The sequence below is a fragment of the Rattus norvegicus genome, chromosome 9 (assembly GCF_021556685.1).
Source record: "Rattus norvegicus strain SHRSP/BbbUtx chromosome 9, alternate assembly SHRSP_T2T, whole genome shotgun sequence".
Taxonomy (NCBI): Eukaryota; Metazoa; Chordata; class Mammalia; order Rodentia; family Muridae; genus Rattus; species Rattus norvegicus.
The window spans coordinates 23102563-23126893 of NC_141542.1; the positions used below are offsets into that span (position 1 = coordinate 23102563).

Below are 24331 nucleotides of genomic sequence, written 5' to 3' on the forward strand. Positions count from 1 at the left end.
GTCCCCATTGGCTAAGGACGAGGTTCCTGGTCAGAAACTAGTTGCCACATTGTAACCACATAGCCATCCTTTCTCCAATATCATTCTTCCTGAATTTCCAAGTCCAATCATGAGGATATTTGGGGCTACACTCTGATCATTTATTCAGAGCAAATATAAAAATCAGGCGGATGGGCAGGGCGTGGAATGGCCTAAGGTTAGGCTAAACCTCAATTTTAATGGGTCCAAAAGTTCGGGAGGGAGTCCATTTGGCATTCTCATCTGTGGCTTCTGTGTCCTTATCCCGGGTGAGCTGACTCTGTGATAAGATGCCACCTCACCTCACAGATGTCAGGGTGAAAATCATGTATGACTTTTCTGGGAAGAACTCTGCCTTTTCCTACCATCTGGAGTTATACAACATCTCTATGCAAAGCTCAGAAGAAAGGGGTGGAGATTGTGGAGGCCTTAGAAGTTGAGGATCTTTTCTGACTAAGGCACATATTTTTCCCTATGTAATTTTTCCCTTGCTCTTTCACTAATGATGGTTGACTTCATTCCTGGCCTGAAGTAAACTGGATTCCAAGGTTTGAATTAGGGAAGCCCTATTTTTGGGATGACAGGCCCAGCAAGTGATCCCACTACATACAGGTTCCTATTCCCAAGGAAGTTGTTGCTTCAGAAACACAGCGTGGGGGCAGCAGCACAGGATATCTCCCAGCTTTCTCTCCTGCATCTGCTGCAACTGTAATATGGCTGTTTGTTTGTTTGTTTGTTTGTTTGTTTGCTTTTTACTGGAAATTCCTACAAAGCTGTTGAGAGTTAATTCATGCCTTTAATACCAGCACCCAGAAGGTATTTTTGATTTTGCTTTTGTTTTTGTTTTATTTCATTTCATTATTTCTGTAATTGTTGTTAGGATTCTTATTGTTTTCTTTGGTAATTTCCTCTAGGTATTCACTCTGTACCTGAATGTGAAGCCCATGCTCTGCTTGGTCCCATTATTCATGTTAAGAATTTTATTCTTACCACCAACACCACAGATGATCACATTATTTACTTTCAAATCAAGAAAACAGGCATAAACAAGAGAGCTATGTTGTTTCGTCTCAGGTAAGCAGGTAATCAGGAGTGTAGGATGGCTTCCAATTGTTTTGGATTAGGTAAACTTCTGTTATTGAGATGAAAGGATTCTGCTGAAGCCTCCAGTTGAGTAACAGAAAGCCTGGAAAGACTGAAAGAGTGGTTGTGCCCTGAGGGGAAGGCTGGCCCTTCAGTGCCTCTGCAGCCTGAGGCAGAGTTCTACTGGGAACAGAAGAGCACTTGGCCAGAGATCATAGGGGACTGCATTTTGGTTGAGCCCTGAAACCTGGATGAGCCTCCACAGTCCTGATAAGGGGAAACAGGGCCACATAGATGTGAGGGAACAATGGATTTTGATCTGCATGTTCTCCACTTCATTTATCTTGTATACATAGTATGTGTAAATGACAAGGCCATCCTACTTTATCACATCTAGTCTCTCTAGATCTTAAAGCATGTGCAAATGTAAACACAGTAGAGTTAGTTCAGCAATACATTGTATCCCAGTTTGTTAAAGACCTTTATTTTATTTCTATTTATATATTTTTTCTTTTTCACTTTATGTTCTGCTCACTGACTACTGATATCTAATTACTCTCTCCCACAATCCTTCCCCAATTCTCCTGGCACAGTCTCCTCTGAGTGTATGAGGGCCAACTGTCTCACTACCTCCCTTCTTTTACCAAAGCCTTTCCTGGGGCATTGGTGAGGATGCTGGTTTTGAATGCCTTGGACTTGGCTTTCTTCATGCTGCAATTTGCAGGATTTCGGAAGTTTGTGAAGGACTGTCTGTGAACTTGGTACTTCATCCAGATGGTACACAAGAGGCAATGGTTTTGTTAATATTTTTGAGAGTATATTTCAATCAAACCTATCCTACTAATATCCTAACAATGACAAAGGTAATGGGAGGCTACACATCTATTCCCTTAGTTTTCAGTTCTTCTCAGAGCAGCAATGTAGAAGCCCACAAAGCTGGCAAAGTGAAGTGAGGTCACGCAGGGGTCTTAAGAGCATTGTCCTACTTTCTTAGAGTAACTCCTAGGGATTTACCAGATCCATAGACCCGTAGCTCCATATGAACTGGACCCCAGCGAAGTGCTCAACATTCATTGCTTTTGTCACTCAGTTTGCCACAAATGTTAGAAATCTGAAAAGTTCAGGAAAATTGAAGGTGTGAATAAGTCCCAGTGACTGGAGTAAGCTCAAACAGTCTGTGACAACGAAGAACTGATTGAGCATCCAAGAGACAAGATGCTCACCAGGATCATAGTTGTATCCCAGTAAGAAAATTTGAATAATCAGGCTTCAGGTGAAAAGATAAATTAGGAGGTCATAGGCCAAAAATTTTATCCTCTGGCCTCAGGGTTGCAGCCATTCTTTCAGCCTTTCCTGGCCCTCTCACAGGATCAGAGTTCTCAACTTGAAACATGGATATCTGGGAGGTGCGTAATACATATCCACAGACTACTCTTTGGGTACAAACTGACAGGCAACTTCAAGGCTTATAGCCTGTCTCTCTCTCTCTCTCTCTCTCTCTCTCTCTCTCTCTCTCTCTCTCTCTCTCTCTCACAAACACACACACACAGCTTGAGGATGCACACACTTTGCATTCTTTTGTGCACTCTGCTTTTTTTATTGCAGTTTTCTTTTCTCAAACTCCCACTCTCATGCACTTGTCTGTTCATTACCCTTTCATTCTCACACACACAATCTTCATACACACCTCACACATATCTCACACACACCACATGCACTCTCCTTTCACGCACACACACAATCTTCATACACACCTCACACATATCTCACACACACCACATGCACTCTCCTGTCACTCACACACACAGTCTTCATACACACCTCATACATATCTCACACACACCACATGCACTCTCCTTTCAGGCACACACACACTCTTCATACACACCTCATACATATCTCACACACACCACATGCACTCTCCTGTCACACACACACACACAATCTTTATACACACCTCATACATATCTCACACACACCACATGCACTCTCCTGTCACGCACACACACAGTCTTCATACACACCTCGTACATATCTCATACACACCACATGCACTCTCCTGTCACGCACACACACAATCTTCATACACACCTCACATTCTCTCCTCACTCATTCTCACATGCTCTCCTCATGCTCTCTCCCTGGCTCTCACATTTGTTCTCAGACTCGCTCTCTCATTAGCTCCCTCATTCACTCTTCACATTCTCTCTCCACTCACTCTTCACATACTCTTCTCATGCTCTCTCATTCGCTCTCACATTTGTTCTTGCATTTGCTCTGTCATGTACTCTCTCATTCACTCCCTCATGCTCTCTCTCATTTACTCTTCACATGTTCTGTAGCCTTTCTCTTGCCCCAGTCCTTTATTAATAATCCAAAAGCGGGTAGAAAAAAGACATTGTGTAATCATTTCCAAATCAAATTCAGAGAATAACTACATCCCATCAAGAACTAAGAATTGCAATTGTTCCCCACAGTTTCAAGCGTTCCCTAGCCCCAGGCCTGTGTCCAAAATAATAATAATTGTAAACTTATCATTATTTAAACTTTAATTCTTTTCTTTTATACTTCAGAATCCAAAGCTCTGAGGTCAGCTAATTGCATTTTCCTGTGAAGCTCTAATGATAAATGACATAGGCAAAACTGCCAGGCAGTGGCCAGAAAGAATCAAGGTAACCCTTAGCACAGTAATTCCACTAGCTTGCTTGCTTTCTTTCTTTCTTTCTTTCTTTCTTTCTTTCTTTCGTTTTTTCTTTCTTTTTTTTTTTTTCGGAGCTGGGGACCGAACCCAGGGCCTTGTGCTTGCTAGGCAAGCGCTCTACAACTGAGCCAAATCCCCAACCCTCCACTAGCTTTCTGTTCTTGCACACAATGTCACTCATAAGAGTCCGACTATTTTGACTTAGTATTTTTTTTTTTGGTTCTTTTTTTTCGGAGTTGGGGACTGAACCCAGGGCTTTGTGCTTCCTAGGCAAGCACTCTACCACTGAGCTAAATCCCCAACCCCTTGCCTTAGTATTCTAGTATATGATTTAATATACTTTATACTTCCTTATCCAGGAATCACTCTCATATGTTATGTAAAACTTATTTCCTAACTTCAATAACCTTTTCCTTTATTAGGGTCCCAATGTTGGCTTTAATTCATTTTCTAATAATTTTTTAAAGTTTCTTTGCAAGTCAAACCTTAATCTGGAACTATAATTGTGCAGTTATTATATCTTTTCCAAGATGAGAACACACAACATGCACCTGGGCCATTAGGGCTGTGCTGTGCTGTGCCTCTATGCATCAATTTCCAATTGTCTAAGAATCATAACCTCAAGGAACATCCAGTTTCACAGAATTCACCAAAACAGAAGGAGAAAGAAGTAAGAAAGTCGAGGCTGCTGGTGCTCCCTGGGTCAAGCAGGCAGCAGGAAGCAGAGCTGCAAGTTCACCATCGTGTGTGATCAGCGTTAAAATGATAGAGGTACAGTGCACACGTAGACCCTTGGAAATGGTTGTTCAATGACTACATGAATCAATAGAGAAAAGCAAAGGACAGAGCACGTCAGTGAGGAAATCAAATGAACAACGAAGAAAAGTCCACGCCAGCTCTGCAAGAAAGAAAGTGACGTCATAAGGCTGGTGTTGGGCAAATCATAACTTTCCATGTAGGAAAATTAGTTGAGTTTAAAGTATTTTTGTTGATCTTCCTGGTTGCTGCCGCCGCAGAGAGCTCGTGGGCAGCACCCCGCGAGCGAACTTGAGCCTCGGGACCACAGGTAAGACCAACTTTTCTGCTGCAAGTGACCTGCCTGGTGAACTCAGGACACACAGAGGCAGAATTCCTCTAGGACCGGGCACTTCCTGTGTTTACTGGGATTCCCACACCCGCGGATCCCGGCCCGCAGCAGCTCTCTGCTCCCAGACCCCATGGGAGAGAGACCTCACCGCCTGGTCACGTGGACACTCCCGAGGCTGCAGAGCGGAAGAGACCACCAACACTGCCCACCCCTGCCCACATCCCTGGCCCAAGAGGAAACTGTATAAGGCCTCTGGGTTCCCGTGGGGGAGGGCCCAAGAGCAGCAGGACCACTGTGTCTGAGACACCGCCAGAACCTGAAGGGATCTACCGGATAAACAGTTCTCTGCACCCAAATCCTGTGGGAGGGAGAGCTAAACCTTCAGAGCGGCAGACACGCCTGGGAAACCAGAAGAGACTGTACTCTGCACACACATCTCGGACGCCAGAGGAAAACACCAAACGCCATCTGGAACCCTGGTGCACGGAAGCCCCCAGAAACGGCAGCACAGATCTTCCTGGTTGCTGCCGCCTCAGAGAGCTCGTGGGCAGCACCCCGCGAGCGAACTTGAGCCTTGGGACCACAGGTAAGACCAACTTTTCTGCTGCAAGAGACCTGCCTGGTGAACTCGGGACACACAGAGGCAGAATTCCTCTAGGACCCGGCACCTCCTGTGTTTACCAGGAGTCCCACACCCGCGGATCCCGGCCTGCAGCAGCTCTCTGCTCCCAGACCCAGGCCCACAGGAACAGCTGAAGACTTGTAGAGAGGAAAAACTACACACCCGAAAGCAGAACACTCTGTCCCCATAACTGGCTGAAGGAAAACTGGAAAACAGGTCTACAGCACTCCTGACACACAGGCTTATAGGACAGTCTAGACACTGTCAGAAATAGCAGAACAAAGTAACACTAGAGATAATCTGATGGCGAGAGGCAAGCACAGGAACCCAAGCAACAGAAACCAAGACTACATGCCAACATCGGAGCCCAATTCTCCCATCAAAACAAACATGGAATATCCAAACACACCAGAAAAGCAAGATCTAGTTTCAAAATCATATTTGATCATGATGCTGGAGGACATCAAGAAAGACGTGAAGAACTCCCTTAGGGAAACACAGGAAAACATTAATAAACAAGTAGAAGCCTACAGAGAGGAATCGCAAAAATCCCTGAAAGAATTCCAGAAAAACACAATCAAACAGTTGAAGGAATTAAAAACGGAAATAGAAGCAATCAGGAAAAAACACATGGAAACAACCCTGGATATAGAAAACCAAAAGAAGAGACAAGGAGCAGTAGATACGAGCTTCACCAACAGAATACAAGAGATGGAAGAGAGAATCTCAGGAGCAAAGATTCCATAGAAATCATTGACTCAACTGTCAAAGATAATGTAAAGCAGAAAAAACAACTTGTCCAAAACATACAGGAAATCCAGGACTCAATGAGAAGATCAAACCTAAGGATAATAGGTATAGAAGAGAGTGAAGACTCCCAGCTCAAAGAAGCAGTAAATATCTTCAACAAAATCATAGAAGAAAACTTCCCTAACCTAAAAAAAGAGATACCCATAGGCATACAAGAAGCCTACAGAACTCCAAATAGATTGGACCAGAAAAGAAACACCTCCTATCACATAATAGTCAAAACACCAAACGCACAAAATAAAGAAAGAATATTAAAAGCATTAAGGGAAAAAGGTCAAGTAACATATAAAGGCAGACCTATCAGAATCACACCAGACTTTTTACCAGAAACTATGAAGGCCAGAAGATCCTGGACTGATGTCATACAGACCCTAAGAGAACACAGATGCCAGCCCAGGTTACTGTATCCTGCAAAACTTTCAATTAACATAGATGGAGAAACCAAGATATTCCATGACAAAACCAAATTTACACAATATCTTTCTACAAATCCAGCACTACAAAGGATAATAAATGGTAAAGCCCAACATAAGGAGGCAAGCTATACCCTAGAAGAAGCAAGAAACTAATAGTCTTGGCAACAAAACAAAGAGAAGAAAAGCACACAAACATAACCTCACATCCAAATATGAATATAACAGGAAGTAATAATCACTATTCCTTAATATCTCTCAACATCAATGGCCTGAACTCCCCAATAAAAAGACATAGATTAACAAACTGGATACGCAACGAGGACCCTGCATTCTGCTGCCTACAGGAAACACACCTCAGAGAAACAGACAGACACTACCTCAGAGTGAAAGGCTTGAAAACAACTTTCCAAGCAAATGGTCAGAAGAAGCAAGCTGGAGTAGCCATTCTAATATCAAATAAAATCAATTTTCAACTAAAAGTCATCAAAAAAGATAAGGAAGGACACTTCATATTCATCAAAGGAAAAATCCACCAAGATGAACTCTCAATCCTAAATATCTATGCCCCAAATACAAGGGCACCTACATATGTTAAAGAAACCTTACTAAATCTCAAAACACACGTTGCACCTCACACAATAATAGTAGGAGATTTCAACACCCCACTCTCATCAATGGACAGATCATGGAAACAGAAATTAAACAGAGACGTAGACAGACTAAGAGAAGTCATGAGCCAAATGGACTTAACAGATATTTACAGAACATTCTATCCTAAAGCAAAAGGATATACCTTCTTCTCAGGTCCTCATGGTACTTTCTCCAAAATTGACCATATAATTGGTCAAAAAACGGGCCTCAACAGGTACAGAAAGATAGAAATAATCCCATGCGTGCTATCAGACCACCACGGCCTAAAACTGGTCTTCAATAACAATAAGGGAAGAATGCCCACATATACGTGGAAATTGAACAATGCTCTACTCAATGATAACCTGGTCAAGGAAGAAATAAAGAAAGAAATTAAAGACTTTTTAGAATTTAATGAAAATGAAGGTACAACATACCCAAACTTATGGGACACAATGAAAGCTGTGCTAAGAGGAAAACTCATAGCACTGAGTGCCTGCAGAAAGAAACAGGAAAGAGCATATGTCAGCAGCTTGAAAGCACACCTAAAAGCTCTAGAACAAAAAGAAGCAAATACACCCAGGAGGAGTAGAAGGCAGGAAATAATCAAACTCAGAGCTGAAATCAACCAAGTAGAAACAAAAAGGACAATAGAAAGAATCAACAGAACCAAAAGTTGGTTCTTTGAGAAAATCAACAAGATAGATAAACCCTGAGCCAGACTAACTAGAGGACACAGAGAGTGTGTCCAAATTAACAAAATCAAAAATGAAAAGGGAGACATAACTACAGATTCAGAGGAAATTCAAAAAATCATCAGATCTTACTATAAAAGCCTATATTCAACAAAACTTGAAAATCTGCAGGAAATGGACAATTTCCTAGACAGATACCAGGTACCGAAGTTAAATCAGGAACAGATAAACCAGTTAAACAACCCCATAACTCCTAAAGAAATAGAAGCAGTCATTAAAGGTCTCCCAACCAAAAAGAGCCCAGGTCCAGACGGGTTTAGTGCAGAATTCTATCAGACCTTCATAGAAGACCTCATACCAATATTATCCAAACTATTCCACAAAATTGAAACAGATGGAGCACTACCGAATTCCTTCTATGAAGCCACAATTACTCTTATACCTAAACCACACAAAGTCCCAACAAAGAAAGAGAACTTCAGACCAATTTCCCTTATGAATATCGACGCAAAAATACTCAATAAAATTCTGGCAAACCGAATCCAAGAGCACATCAAAACAATCATCCACCATGATCAAGTAGGCTTCATCCCAGGCATGCAGGGATGTTTAATATATGGAAAACCATCAACGTGATCCATTATATAAACAAACTGAAAGAACAAAACCACATGATCATTTCATTAGATGCTGAGAAAGCATTTGGCAAAATTCAACACCCCTTCATGATAAAAGTCCTGGAAAGAATAGGAATTCAAGGCCCATACCTAAACATAGTAAAAGCCATATACAGCAAACCAGTTGCTAACATTAAACTAAATGGAGAGAAACTTGAAGCAATCCCACTAAAATCAGGGACTAGACAAGGCTGCCAACTCTCTCCCTACTTATTCAATATAGTTCTTGCCAGAGCAATCAGACAACAAAAGGAGGTCAAGGGGATACAGATCGGAAAAGAAGAAGTCAAAATATCACTATTTGCAGATGATATGATAGTATATTTAAGTGATCCCAAAAGTTCCACCAAAGAACTACTAAAGCTGATTAACAACTTCAGCAAAGTGGCTGGGTATAAAATTAACTCAAATAAATCAGTAGCCTTCCTCTACACAAAAGAGAAACAAGCCGAGAAAGAAATTAGGGAAACGACACCCTTCATAATAGTCCCAAATAATATAAAGTACCTCGGTGTGACTTTAACCAAGCAAGTAAAAGATTTGTACAATAAGAACTTCAAGACACTGAAGAAAGAAATTGAAGAAGACCTCAACAGATGGAAAGATCTCCCATGCTCATGGCCTGGCAGGATTAATATAGTAAAAATGGCCATTTTACCAAAAGCGATCTACAGATTCAATGCAATCCCCATCAAAATACCAATCCAATTCTTCAAAGAGTTAGACAGAACAATTTGCAAATTCATCTGGAATAACAAAAACCCAGGATAGCTAAAACTATCCTCAACAATAAAAGGACTTCAGGGGGAGTCACTATCCCTGAACTCAAGCAGTATTACAGAGCAATAGTGATAAAAACTGCATGGTATTGGTACAGAGACAGACAGATAGACCAATGTAATAGAATTGAAGACCCAGAAATGAACCCACACACCTATGGTCACTTGATTTTTGACAAAGGAGCCAAAACCATCCAATGGAAAAAAGATAGCATTTTCAGAAAATGGTGCTGGTTCAACTGGAGGTCAACATGTAGAAGAATGCAGATCAATCCATGCTTATCACCCTGTACAAAGCTTAAGTCCAAGTGGATCAAGGACCTCCACATCAAACCAGACACACTCAAACTAAGAGAAGAAAAACTAGGGAAGAATCTGGAACACATGGGCACTGGAAAAAAATTGTCTGAACAAAACACCAATGGCTTATGCTCTAAGATCAAGAATGGACAAATGGGATCTCATAAAACTGCAAAGCTTCTGTAAGGCAAAGGACACTGTGGTTAGGACAAAACGGCAACCAACAGGTTGGGAAAAGATCTTTACCAATCCTACAACAGATAGAGGCCTTATATCCAAAATATACAAAGAACTCAAGAAGTTAGACGGCAGGGAGACAAAAAACCCTATTAAAAAATTGGCTTCAGACCTAAACAAAGAATTCACAGCTGAGGAATGCTGAATGGCTGAGAAACACCTAAAGAAATGTTCAACATCTTTAGTCATAAGGATAATGCAAATCAAAACAACCCTGAGATTTCACCTCACACCAGTGAGAATGGCTAAGATCAAAAACTCAGGTGACAGCAGATGCTGGTGAGGATGTGGAGAAAGAGGAACACTCCTCCATTGTTGGTGGGGTTGCAGACTGATACAACCATTCTGGAAATCAGTCTGGAGGATCCTCAGAAAATTGGACATTGAACTGCCTGAGGATACAGCTATACCTCTCTTGGGCATATACCCACACGATGTCCCAACATATAAAAAAGACACATGCTCCACTATGTTCATCGCAGCCTTATTTATAATAGCCAGAAGCTGGAAAGAACCCAGATGCCCTTCAACAGAGGAATGGATACAGAAAATGTGGTACATCTACACAATGGAATATTACTCAGCTATCAAAAACAATGACTTTATGAAATTCGTAGGCCAATGGTTGGAACTGGAAAATATCATCCTGAGTGAAGTAACCCAATCACAGAAAGACACACATGGTATGGACTCATTGATAAGTAGCTATTAGCCCAAATGCTTGAATTACCCTAGATGCCTAGAACAAATGAAACTCAAGACGGATGATCAAAATGTGAATGCTTCACTCCTTCTTTAAAAGGGGAACAAGAATACCCTTGGCAGGGAATAGAGAGGCAAAGATTAAAACTGAGACTGAAGGAACACCCATTCAGACCCTGCCCCACATGTGGCCCATATACATACAGCCACCCAATTAGACAAGATGGATGAAGCAAAGAAGTGCAGGCTGACAGGAGCCGGATGTAGATCGCTCCTGAGAGACACAGCCAAAATACAGCAAATACAGAGGCGAATGCCTGCAGCAAACCACTGAACTGAGAATAGGACCCCCATTGAAGGAATCAGAGAAAGAACTGGAAGAGCTTGAAGGGGCTCGAGACCCCATATGTACAACAATACCAAGCAACCAGAGCTTCCAGGGACTAAGCCACTATCTAAAGACTATACATGGACTGACCTTGGACTCTGCCCTCATAGGTAGCAATGAATATCCTAGTAAGAGCACCAGTGGAAGGGGAAGCCCTGGGTCCTGCTAAGACTGAACCAACAGTGAACTAGATTGTTGGGGGTAGGGCGGCAATGGGGGGAGGGCAGGGAGGGGAACACCCATAAGGAAGGGGAGGGGGGAGGGGGATGTTTGCCCGGAAACCGGGAAAGGGAATAACACTCAAAATGTATATAATAAATACTCAAGTTAATAAAAAAAAAAGTAAAAAAAAAGAAGTAAGAAAGTCAGATAGAACAATTATGCACACCAAGGCCAACTGATAGGCAGTCACACACAAATGAAATCTATACAGCCCTTGTCCAGGGATAAGGTTAGGGAAATGGAAAATAACCAGTTTCTACAAAGAGCTACTGCGGGCTACTGAGATGTCTCCATCCCGACCTACTGCTGGCAATCCCTGTCATTGTATGTTGTCCCCAGCATTAGCCTGAAAATCAGACAACAAGGGGAGGTCAAAGGGATACAGAGTGGAAAGGAAGAAATCAAAATATCATTATTGTAGAGGATAGGATACTATACATGAGACACCGAAAAGTTACACCAGAGAACTCCTAAGCCTGATAAACAACTTCTACGAAGTGCCTGGGTATAAAATTAACTCAAACAAATAGTAGCCTTCCTCTACCCAAAAGATAAACAAGCTGAGAAAGACATTAGGGAAATGACACCCTTCCTAATAGTCTCAAATTATATAAAAATACCTCAGTGTGACTTTTATGAAGCAAGTGTAAGATCTGTGTGACAAGAACTTTCAGTGTCTGAAGAAAGAAATTGAAGGTCTCAGAAGATCGAAAGATCTCCCATGCTCATGGCTTGGCAGGATGAAGAGAGTAAAAATGGCCATTTTTCCAAAAGTGAACAACAGATTGAAAGCAATCCCCATCAAAATTCCAATCCAATTGTTCATAGGGTTAGAAGAAATAATTTGCAAATTCATTTGGAATAACAAATAACACAGGATAGCTAAAACTATCCTCAACAATAAAGGACTTCCCTGGGAATCACCATCCATGAACCCAAGCAGTGTACAGAGCATTAGTGATAAAAACTGTATGGTATTGGTACAGAGACAGGAAGATAGACCAGTGGAATAGAACTGCAGACACAGAAATGCACCCACACACCTATGGTCACTTGATTTTCGACAAAGGAGACAAAAGCATCCAGTAGAAAAAAGATAGCATTTTCAGCAAATGGTGCTGGTTCCACTGGAGGTCAGCATATGGAAGAGTCCAAATCATCCCCTTCTTATTGCCCTGGACAAAGCTTAAGTCCAGGTGGATCAAGGACCTCTACATCAAACCAGATACACTCAATCTATAGAAGCAAAAGTGGGGAAGCATCTTGAACACAAGGACACTGGAAAAATTTCCTGAGCAAAACATGAATGGCTTATGCTCTACGATCAAGAATAGTCAAATGGGACCTCATAAAGGTACAAAGCTTCTGTAAGGCAAAGGACACTGTGGTTAGGACAAAACACAAACCAACAGATTGAGAAAAGACCTTTACCAATCCTACAACTGATCGAGGGTTAATATCCAAAATTTAGAAAGAACTCATGAAGTTGGACAGTTGGACTGTAGGGAGACTAATAACCCTATTAAAAATTGTGGTTCAGAGCTGAACAAAGAATTCACAGCTGAGGAATATGGAGTCGCTGAGAAGCACCAAAAGAAATGTTTAACATCTTTAGTTATAAGGGAAATGGAAATCGGGGTTGGGGATTTAGCTCAGTGGTAGAGCGCTTGCCTAGGTAGCGCAAGGCCCTGGGTTCGGTCCCCAGCTCCGAAAAAAAGAACAAAAAAAAAAAAAAGGGGAAATGGAAATCAAAAAAACCCCGAAATTCCTCCTCACACCAGTCTGAATGGCTAAGATAAAACACTCAGGTGACAGAACATACTTGCAGGGATTTGAGAAGGAGGAACACTCCTCCATTGTTGGTGAGACTGCAGACTGGTACAACCATTCTGGATATCAGTCTGGAGGTTCCTCAGAAAATTAGACATTGCACTAGCTGAGGCCCAGCTATACCTCTCTTGCACATATACCCAAAAGATGCTCCAACATACAACAACGCACACCCTCCACTATGTTCATAGCAGCCTTATTAATAATAGTCATAAAATGAAAAGATCCCAGATGCCCTTCAACAGAGGAATGGAAACAGAAAGTGTGGTACATCTACACAATGGAGTACTACAGAGGTATCAAAAACAATGACTTCATGAATTTCATAGGCAAATAGAATGAACTAAAACATATCATCCTGAGTGAGTTAACACAATCACAGAAACACACACATGGTATGCACTCATTGATAAGTGGATATTAACCCAAATGCTCGAATTCCCCAAGATTCACAGACCAAATGAAATTCAGGAAGGATGACCAAAATGCTGATGCTTCACTCCTTCCTTTAAAGGAGAAGAAGAATCGCTATTGATGGGGTAGGGAGGCAAAGTTTAGAACAGAGCCTGGAGGAATGGCCATTCAGAGTCTACCCCACGAGTGGCCTATACATATACAGCCTCAAACTAGATAAGGTGGATGAAGCTAAGAAGTGCAGGCTGATAGGAACTGGATATAGATGTCTCCTGAGAGGCACAGCCAGAGCATGTCAAATATAGTGGTGAATGCTAGCAGCAAACCATTGAACTGAGAACTGGACCTCAGTTGGAGGAATTACAGAAAGATTGAAAGAGCTGAAAAGACTTGCAACCCCATAAGGACAACCATGCCTGCCAACCAGAGTTCCCAGAGACTAAACCACTACCCAATCACTATACAGGGACTGTGCCATGGCCCCATCTGCATGTGTATCAGAGGATGGTCTTCTTGGGCACAAATGGAATGAACAGCCCTTGGTCCTGCCTAGGCTGGGAAAGTGAATGGATGGTGAAGGGAACACCTTTATAGAAGAGGGGGCGGGCGATTGTATTCAGACTTATTTCTAGGAAAACAAGGAAGGAATAACATTTGACTTGGAAATGAAAGATATCCAATTAAAATTCAACAACAACAAAATGGTGTTTAGAGCTTCAAATAAAAAAAGTCACAATTAGGAAACACAGAATTGTATTCCTCTGGTTTTCTTCAAATATGCTCAGGGCCCAGGTAGGTTCTGGGCCCAGGCTGAACCAAGCAGGTTCCTGCCGCTGACTGCTCCTCTATTCCTGTTTCCAGAGGCATCATGCAGATTAATATGGGGCCAGAGATATGGGAAGAGCTGGGTAGAAGTGGCTTTCTTTCCTGTGGTATCAGGATTATCTGCATTCCTGGGTGTTCAATACCCTCTGCCCCGGGATTTGGGTGCAGGATTTCCGATTGCTTTAAAATCACTTATACCATGTTTATATGTCCTAGGAGATATAACAGAAAAATTAATGTTTATCCCATTAATTTGTTCAACATGCTCATCCACAGAGTATAACTTAGAGGTAACTATATATTTGACAGCAAGCATACACAGTGGGTACGATATGCATGATGAAGTGGAAATTCACAGAGTTGGAAACACAGTGAACAGTGACTGTATAATTGCCTTTGAATCTCAGTAAGATTGATGAACAGTGCCCATGAGAATGCAGAGATCGATCCCTCCCTGATAGCTGTGGGACTTCAGATGTTGACATTAGTGATCAATAAAGAAGGTTCTTAAGAGTGAAGAGTTTGAGATTACTCCTTTATTTACCAGAATACATCCCATTTACTTGATAGTAACCAGATGCAGGTAGTCAATATATACAGTCTATATCCTTATCAAAATAGAAAACAAAATGAACAAAACAACAACAACACATAAATAACAAATCTTCAAATGAATAGAAGGAAAACCAAATAACCAAAATAATCAAAACTCAAGCAAACTTTAAATAGAGGAATTTCGCTAAGCATTCTTTTGCTGCTCCTTTTGCAGAATTGGCTTATAGCCTGTGGCTTGCCTTGGAGACATAGTAGACAAGCAGTTACTGATGGTAATAATATTTTCAAGAGAAGAGGAAGTAGGTCTGTTTTGTTGGAGTGGGGGTATTAAGGAAAAAGCCTATCAATACTGAGTATAAATGATATTACAGACTTTGTTTCATAGTCTGTCCAATGTTGTGAACTGATCTCCATGAAACTCTTCTGCATGACCCATCAGGACAAGTACAAATTTTCACGTGCACAGTCTTTCTGGATGACCAGCAGCTCTTGATTGATGTGCATCAACACTTCTCTGACTTCCTCCAAAAGTATACACTTGCTGGAGAGAGCTGAGGTGAAAGTAAGGCCTATTCAATCCAAAGAAGTTAAACTAAAGGAGGAAAATGCAGTCCACAATTGTGATGGACATTACAGATGAGATACAATAGTGGTGTATTTGCTGTGCACACTTAGTTCTCCTCCTGTAGCTCTTCTCTCCAAGAGAGATCTTGTCCTGGTCTGTGCCATGTTCGAGTTTCTGCTGGAGAACTTCAGACCTAGCAGAGCAAGGGAATAAAGGTTTAGTGAGTGGTTGTCAATTCAGCTCTCCCTCTTACATCAGCTCTGTTCAGTTGGACAATCCAGCATGACCTGTCAGCTGAGGTCAGTCCCTGCATCCCCAAGTGTCATAGAGTACCTCAGCTTTATATCTCAGCTTTTCAAACTGCTAGAATTTGAACTGTGGAATATGCACTGTACTGGGGTTAAGAGAAAAATGAGCATATTTTGTCACTGGTCCAGGTTTATTATATTGAATAATAACATTGTAGCTGGGTCTGAATCTGAGTTCAAGAATGGTATGAGCAACCTAGAATACCATGTGGATTCCTTCTGGAGAATATGTCCAGAAATGTGGTGAAAGTTCTGATTATGTTAGCACTGAAGGAACCTGCGTAGGTTCAATTTGTAACCACTGAATCTGCAAATACACAGAGAAGCCATCTCACTTCAAATCCATTCTCACTGAACAGATCCTGTAATCACTGAGAATGTGCTCACAGCATACACAAGGAACAGTAAAGTTTATTGTGATGGACATACATAACAGCACCCCTGTAAGACTATGCTTATTGTAATGCAAATTGTGAGACGACAGAAGAGAAAATGTTCTCAGATCTTATCAGAGAGTTAACAGGAAGAAAGAAGTACAAAATACAAAGAAATCCTGAGGATTATACATATCCTGTCATGGACAAAATTGACATAAACTGTACCAGAACAATACTCTGGGTAGTTCTTTAGGTGACTGAAGGTGAAAACCTTGTCAGTGATCAGCCATCCAAAAAGGATAGTTATATAGGGACAGGAAATCCAATTGGCTTCTGCCAGTCTGTGTTCCTGCCTGATCTCAAAAATATCAGAATGCTTCTACAATGTTCCTCCCAAGCCACTTTCCTGGGTGATCGGTTCTTTCTGCTTCAGAATGCCCTGCATTCTTTCCTCTAATCCTTCCTTATTCTGGTCATCAGATGAGTGTACTGTCAATGGAAGCATGCATGCATGTGTGTACACACAAACACACACACAGACACACAGACACACTAATACTAACTCGCAAACACACAAGCCATTTGTGTTTACACAATATAAACATAGTACATTGCAGTGTTTACTTTCCCTTTTAATGCTTAATATAATGATTCCCCAGGATACTCTGCAGGCCTAAAAACAAATGTTGAGTGGGTTATGAACATAGTGGTCATAGCCTATAGACAGCTCAGTCAGTGATGTGCTGTCCTCCCATAAACCGACATAGAATCAGGGTTCTTTCCCTATTACCAATCTGGCTTAGCAAGTTTCCAAGGCTGTGTAGAGCAGTCTTGTTTCCCAGCACATGATCATATGTTGGTGGTGGACTAGACTCCTGTTCTTGTTCACTGTTTCAGACTTTCCCCATAGAGTGCAGCTTCTTCTAATAGGAGCTCTCTTTACCATACCCTGAGTGACTTCATGCCCAAAGCTATGCCCCCAGAATCATAGGAAATCTCCATAACCAGGATCCAAATGAACAATGTTTCTACCTATTATGTGATTGTGTCACAGATATTTGGAGTAAATAAATAAATGCTTACATGGATTATCTCACACTGAGTCATAATCCATTGAAAGGCTCCAACCTCTCATACAGTTTCCCTCCTTGGACCACTACAACCCAGATGTGCTCTAGTTGCACACCTATTCTTTTCTCTGGGATCTCTGGGTCAACTAAGACTTCTGTTCCACTTAAAGAACATGGCTTCTCACAGGCCTTTCTGATTGTCCACTAACAGACCCGTCTGAATTTCATCATTTCTCCTAACTCCATTAAGGCTGAAATTAACTGAGAGAAAATGATGTTGATTGACAGCACTTGCAGAATGCTACACAGATAACATAGGGGAGCGCTTTAGATTATCTGTACACCTAAAGGGGCTCCTGAAACTGCCCTGTTCTTGCACCACAGCATAGCTATGGGGCTTTTGCTGGATGATGATACAACTCCAAGCAACTCAAATTCTCAATGAATAAAATCCAAGGCAAACTCCCAGCGGAAACTGTAGTGTGCCAAGGTAGCTGGAAAGAAATGGTAGCAGGCAATGTGGAAAGCAACCTTGGAGAAGACACAGTGAGTGACACAACCTTCCAGTGGGCTTTCACCATTCACAAAGGACAGAGAAGGATCATAAATCAATGGATTTTATAAAGCAGCCCCCCTTACCTCCATGTACTCCATTCCTTTGATGTGCTCCAAAGGATTTTGATGCAGACCAGTCATTTTTCCCTAATCACTTGAAAATCTAACTTTACACGTGTTTTGGGTTCTTTTGCTGTACAGAGCTAGGTGGAGATTCCAAGTGATTGGGGTGCTATATTTGATATTCATGAAGGCAAAGTGAACTCTTAGATTGTTTTTCTCATGAAACGGGGCAATAGAGACTCACCTGTGCAATTATGCACAGGGAAACACACACACACACACACACACACACACATACATACACACACACATACACACACACACACACGCGCACAAAAGAACCCATACTAGATCAGATGAGATCGGGTGCGTTCAGGGTGGTATGGCCGTAGACAGAACCCATACTAGAAACACTTGGAAAATCATCCAGAATTAAACCCACAACATGAGCATAAACATGCTGAGCCACAGCTGGTACACACAAACAGACACACACACACACACACACACACATACACACACTCACACACACAGAGTCTCATATACACACCCTAACACACACTCACAGACACACTCACACACACTCACACACACATACACACATACACACACTCACACACACATACACACACTCACACACACATACTCTATCACACACCCATACAGACACACACACAAACAAGCACAAACAGACACACACACACACACACACACACACACACACACACACACACCAAAAATCACAAGTCGGCAGAAAACAATGAAGATCCCATCATGCTGGAGGAACAACATAATATAGACTATTCAAAGCAGGTATTTTAAGAGAGAATCACTACTCAGCCATTTTTCCTGAGAGGAACAAAAAGGCCTAGATAGCACTCTTCTTGATGAGAATGGGGGTAGATAACTCTGTTCTTGAAGTCTCAAATCTCTCATGCCAATTGTCAGGTTTTGAGAACACCTTTCCACATCCCTGCTTTTCCAAGCATCTACAGAGTATAACGTCAAGATATGAACTCTCCAGCAACACTCGAACAAAACAGGACTGACATGCTGCTACTCTTTCTCTGTCAGGTACCATGATTTAGGAAGCATGAAGAGATGGTCTTGATATACAGGGAAAATGGTGGAGAAAGAACAAATCCACCAAAAGATGACAATGACAACCATTTCTTTGGCATTTCCACCAGGCTCTCCTCCTTCTAAACTATTTAGTTCCTGGAATCTCACAGGACCCCTGCAAAGAAAATGGGCTCTGGGCTTTTGCTTCATCCCTCAAAGCCCTGCTCTAGTCTAAAGAGGGGCTCCCACATAGCACCCTCCACACATATGGCATGTAGTGCTGTGATGTGTGATCAACCCATCTCCCTTAATAAACTGCAGATTCTCGAAGAGCAGGAGCATTTGCTTTCCAAACACGCAGTTTCTTGAAGAGGGGCTATCTCCACAGAAAGCCTTGTAAACCATCACATAAATGAACACTTGGATGAGACCTAGGTCAGGACATAGATCCCTCAATAGACAGCTACATTGGTTGTCTATGTTTATGGTAAGAAATGAGGACAGCCTGACCCTGAGTCCTAACCCTACCTGCTGTTGCTTGGCACTGGGGTCACAGATGTTCATTCCGGCCTCTTCACAGAGCCTCTTTGCCTCCACAGAGGATGCTGGCAGTTCAGTCTGCTCCACCAGCAGTTTTCTCTTCTCATTCAGCAAAATCTGTATATTGTTCCTCAATTGAGCTTGTTCACGCAGGAGCTGGGAGTGCCTCACGCTGAACCACAAACAAAAAATGGTAAATGCCTGCCAGCTTCTATTTGCCTGACACTCTTGCAAGTACAATCATCCCTTTAAGGGTCCTCATCCCCAGAAGTCCCTAGACTAGAGCCACAGTATACAAGTTAGCACCAATTAGAGGAGGTCAAATCCAGAGGACACATTCCCTGTGAATGAAAGTACTTCTGAAAATCCTGACACTAAGACGGTTTATATAAATCAAGGTAGAAGAAATGGTCCATAAGGGAGCTCATATGTCCATAGTATGCTGAAACCATCTGCAAGTAGAGGTCACATCCCCTCTGAGGGAGGATAGAAGACCCAATAGCTATATAGTCTTTCCATGTGTTTCTCATGGATCACAGATCTTTAAATCTCCTGTCAGAGTCCTAGAGATTCAGAGTTGATTGATATTCCCATCATGGTGCAAACCTTTTCTATCTAGAGGATCCTTAATGGGGAAAATAACAATTGGAGGGTCTTCTACACCCTTCACATGTAGGACAACTGAGTCCAAGAGCTACAAATCTAAGACCCTTGCCAGGAGGCAGGCTTCTTGTTAAGAATCAGACACCATGGAACCAGAGCCCTGACTTTTGTTCAAAGTCATACAGGACAGAAGCATTTCCTGCCTAGTGCTGGGTTCTCATCTCTGTCAGCGACTCACGGGTAAGAACTGTTCACTTGTATGAGCTCCTTGTACCTCTCCATGGCATCACTTATTGAGTTGGTCATCATTTGCATAGCCATCATTCTCATCTCATGTTCGGATTGAAGTACTGGCAATTCGACATGCAGCCTGGGTTAGGTCATGGCCAAAGGAACAAATAATGTTTTGAAGTCACGATTTCAGAATTAGGTGAAAGGTAAATAAAAATATATAATAAAAAATTTCAAGTTCAAGGAATGGTGGAAGGGAAGAAAATGGCAAACTCAAAAACCAGACCAAAACCCAACAGTGAGACTCAATCCACAGAAAATATTTCTATGTAAATAAGCAAACATTTGTTTTGAAATAAGGACGCCTTGGAATCCTGAGAGATCTGGTTCTGCAAAGACTCACTATATAGGAGTGGGCAGAGCCTGAGAGCTGCCTGTTTGGGAATAACAATGGTCAAGACCACAGTGACCATTTCTAGGTCACAATAAAAAATCCCTGGATAGTTAAAAAAATAAAAAATAAAGATCAAAGCAGGTGAAACAAATTAGGTAAAATCAGACTGTTCTATTACTCAAACTCAGTATGTACCACATACTTGCTCCTTCAAAGTATTTGTACTGGTTAAGTTTATTATCCTGGGCACAGGACAACAGAGCCACGGTACCAGTTGCAGGGACCTGACATTCAAGAGCTGGCAAGGTGAGCATGATGGAATTGACTAGTTCAGGAAGAAGATTCCTCCAGTCTGTGCCACATCTTTGGGCCCAAGAGAAAGCTGTGATGACATTTCTCTTGTTTTGAAAGCGGGTATACTCAATCCTTGGTTTCTATCGTTACATGAATTCCCAGAGGGCATAACTAAGTTTGACAGTGAAGAGGATTTATAGCACCTCCTCCCCTCAGGAGAGTCCTGGGTGCCACCAAGGTATAGAGAAGGAGCAAAGTGCTCTGTTGATCAATGTGGGCCTCCACGTACTCATCACTATCATGACCTGCAAACAGTTGATCAAACAAATCCTCAGACCCCATCAAAGGTCCCAGACGTCCTGATCCTGAGTAAAACACCACATATACTTCCACATACATACATAGCAACCCATATCCAAACACATTTAGAATGCCATCTACATGCATGGAGGTGCCATAGAATCAGTGTATAATGAACAAATTCAGAGGAAAGAGTGATGACGTGTAGGCATTTCATTCACACACACAGTTGCAGCAAGTGTGACAAGGTCCTCCTAGCTGTTGACAGAACCAATGCTAATCCAAGAGGCTCAGGGTCAAGTACAAAAGAGGTTGACCCTAAACACACAGCACCTAGCTCATCTCACAAGCAAATGCCTGCCAAAGCTCCTTAAAATCCAGGATGAGAGGTGAAACTTTCTCGTGCTATGAGTAAATCTTGAGGTAGCAGAGAGAGAGCGCAAGACAGTGAATAGGTTACTGGGCATAATGACTACCTGTGGTCCCACTCATCATAGATATAAAGATCCAGGATTTGATAAAGTTCATCCCTCTCGAATTGACACTTCTGGATTTCAAATTTGAGTTCCTCCAGTTCCTTTAGACACTCCTCTTGCTTACTGATGACAATTTGGGATGACGCCTTCCTACCAAAACCTGTAGACAGATAAACCCAAGTGAATTTGCATATTTGAAGCAATGGGCAGAATAGATCATTCTGAATCAGAAAAGGAGGTTGAGGAAGGGGAAATGGTAGAGACTGGGTGAATCCCTGAAAGAGCAGAAAAGCTTTCTTAAAGGTTGATTCTTAAGCTATGTACCTCTTCCCAACCTCTAATGCCATACACGTGCCACACTCACTATTACACAACCTCCCGCACTGAAAGTTATAATCTGACTGAGACATAAACATCTGCGACATTGTTATCTCATATCAGATGTGGTGCAGATAATCCTAGAGTTCATAATGACTTCATAATGCTTAGCACCATCAAGCTCTAATCATGTGTATTCCAGCCCAAAGTGTCTGAGAACTCAATTCATGACTAGGGGTGCATCCTTCTTTGTTCTCGCCATCAGAGACTTATGTAACCTACAGTAATCTAGAGGATGAAGTGCTTCAACTCCCAACCATGGATGGTCACATTGTTAATCTCACAGTGCCTCCTCCTGCCAATCATTGACACTCACAGTTAAAAAGCTTCAAGAAAAGACACTGAAGTCTTACAAATTTATGGCTTTCTCTCAAATTAAAGATCAGGAACTCCTGACTCTTGGTTTGTTTTTGAAAAATCCCAAGGCTCCTGCTTGTAAGGCCTAGTCTTAGAAGGCACATCTCAAACCTACCTACTTGAGGATGTTCCCCAACTCTGCCCACGACTTACCAAGCCTTCCCCAGAATGATTTCCTCCTTCCTGTTTCACTAGAGAGGGGGTCAGCTTCCCTTTGACCTGGTGCGGTCTCTCCTTGATCAACACTTTCCTTCCGAAATAGCCTGAGCAGCTGGTGAAACATGCATGCTTGTGAACCCAAAGGGAACTAAAGTAATATCCCAAAGGCAGTTGGTGTCACCACAACACTGGTGACATCACAGAAGATTCTAGGGAGCTCTTAGATACAATAGAGTGTCCAGTGAACGGCTTGCTGTTGATGTCACTGGAAAGTTCTATGGCCTACCTACTAACTAGCTCTCCCCACACTGATGAATTTCTGTGGGGACCCTTTCCTCCAGTCTCCCATGTGTCACTAGGAATACCATTTGGCAACCTCTATTTCAAAGCTAGATATGTCTCTCTGCTTCATTAGAAGTCAACAATGCTTTTGCTGGGGAGGGTTGCTTACAACCCTGAATTGGAGAACAGATTTTTCTTAGCACCCAAATCTCTAGGGACCAAGGAGGAGGGAGACTTTTCTTAAAAGTAAATCTACTACTCGAGACAATGCATGTGACATACATTTCGATTCCTGAGCTTTTCCCTTTTTCTGGAGGCCAATATGTTTCTTCTAGACCTCTGAATGTATAAAACCTGGAAATATTTGCTTACTGTGCAGTCCTTGACAGCTGACATTGTTTCCATTTACTTATCCATGTATTTCACAAAATCAATGGTCTATAATCCTATTTTTTTGCAATAAAAACTCCTTTTACTTGGGAACATAGGGATCAACTACAGGGCATATATAAAATAATAAATTTCTGTCTGTTTTATATATTATGGAGGACATCCTCCCTTTCTCAAATATAACAAGACAATTAAATTGGACATCAGTGAGCAAATGTCAACCTGGACCTTGTGTTACTGCATTGTAACTATATAACCTTCACTTCTCCAATATCATTCTTCGTGAATAGACAAGTCTAGGCATGAGAATATTGGGGACTACACCATGATCTTTTACTTGTAGCAAACATAAGAATCAGGAGGATGGAAAGGGAGTGGAATGGCCTGAATTCAGGTTGAACCTCAATTTTAATGGGTCCATACGTTCAGGAGGGAGTCTATTTGCCATTGTGATATATGGATTCTGTCTTCTTATCATAGGTGTTATAATAATTCAACATGAATGTGTGCTATAATGCCACCCCACCTCAGAGATGTAAGAGTGAAAATCATGTCTGACCTTTCTTGGAAGAACTCTGCCTTTTACTACCATCTGGAGTTATACAACATCACTATACAAAGCTCAGAAGAGAGGGGTGCAGATGTGCGGGCCTTAGAAGTTGAGGATCTTTTCTTCTGATTAAGCCACTTGTTTTTCCTATGTAATTTTTCCCTTGCTCTTTTACTAATGGTGGCTGACTTCTTTCCTGGCCTGAGGTAAACTGGAGTCCAATCTTTTGGATTACGGAACTTTCTATTTTTGAGATGACAGTCCCACCAAGGGTCCTACTGCATACAGAAGGTAGAATAAGTCTCATGGGCTGGAGTAAGTTAAAAACGTCTGTGACAGCAAAGAACTGATTAAGAAAACAAGAGCCCAGCTGCTCATCAAGATCA

At 41.9% G+C, this 24331-nt stretch overlaps 1 protein-coding gene across 1 annotated transcript; it reads right to left on the reverse strand.

Annotated features, from left to right (window-relative positions):
- Nucleotides 1–14957: 14957 nt before the first annotated feature.
- On the reverse strand, nucleotides 14958–22878 carry LOC148003524 (disks large homolog 5-like). The gene is made up of 5 exons (XM_087568795.1): nucleotides 22718–22878; nucleotides 21830–21989; nucleotides 20373–20504; nucleotides 19520–19703; nucleotides 14958–15749 (listed from the first exon to the last, which is right to left on the reverse strand). The coding sequence occupies exons 1-5, from the start codon at nucleotides 22845–22847 to the stop codon at nucleotides 15744–15746; spliced, it is 612 nt and encodes a 203-aa protein (XP_087424921.1). The 5' UTR covers nucleotides 22848–22878; the 3' UTR covers nucleotides 14958–15743.
- Nucleotides 22879–24331: the final 1453 nt, after the last annotated feature.

Excerpts from the sequence above, each read along its gene's own strand:
- LOC148003524 (XM_087568795.1), bottom strand. The coding sequence starts at position 22,847 with ATGTTTCACCAGCTGCTCAGGCTATTTCGGAAGGAAAGTGTTGATCAA. Across the intron at positions 20,505-21,829 it reads TATGATGAGTGGGACCACAG|GCTGCATGTCGAATTGCCAG; the intron begins GTAGTCATTATG and ends GACCTAACCCAG. Across the intron at positions 19,704-20,372 it reads CAAGTGAACAGTTCTTACCC|CGTGAGGCACTCCCAGCTCC; the intron begins GTGAGTCGCTGA and ends TTTGTGGTTCAG.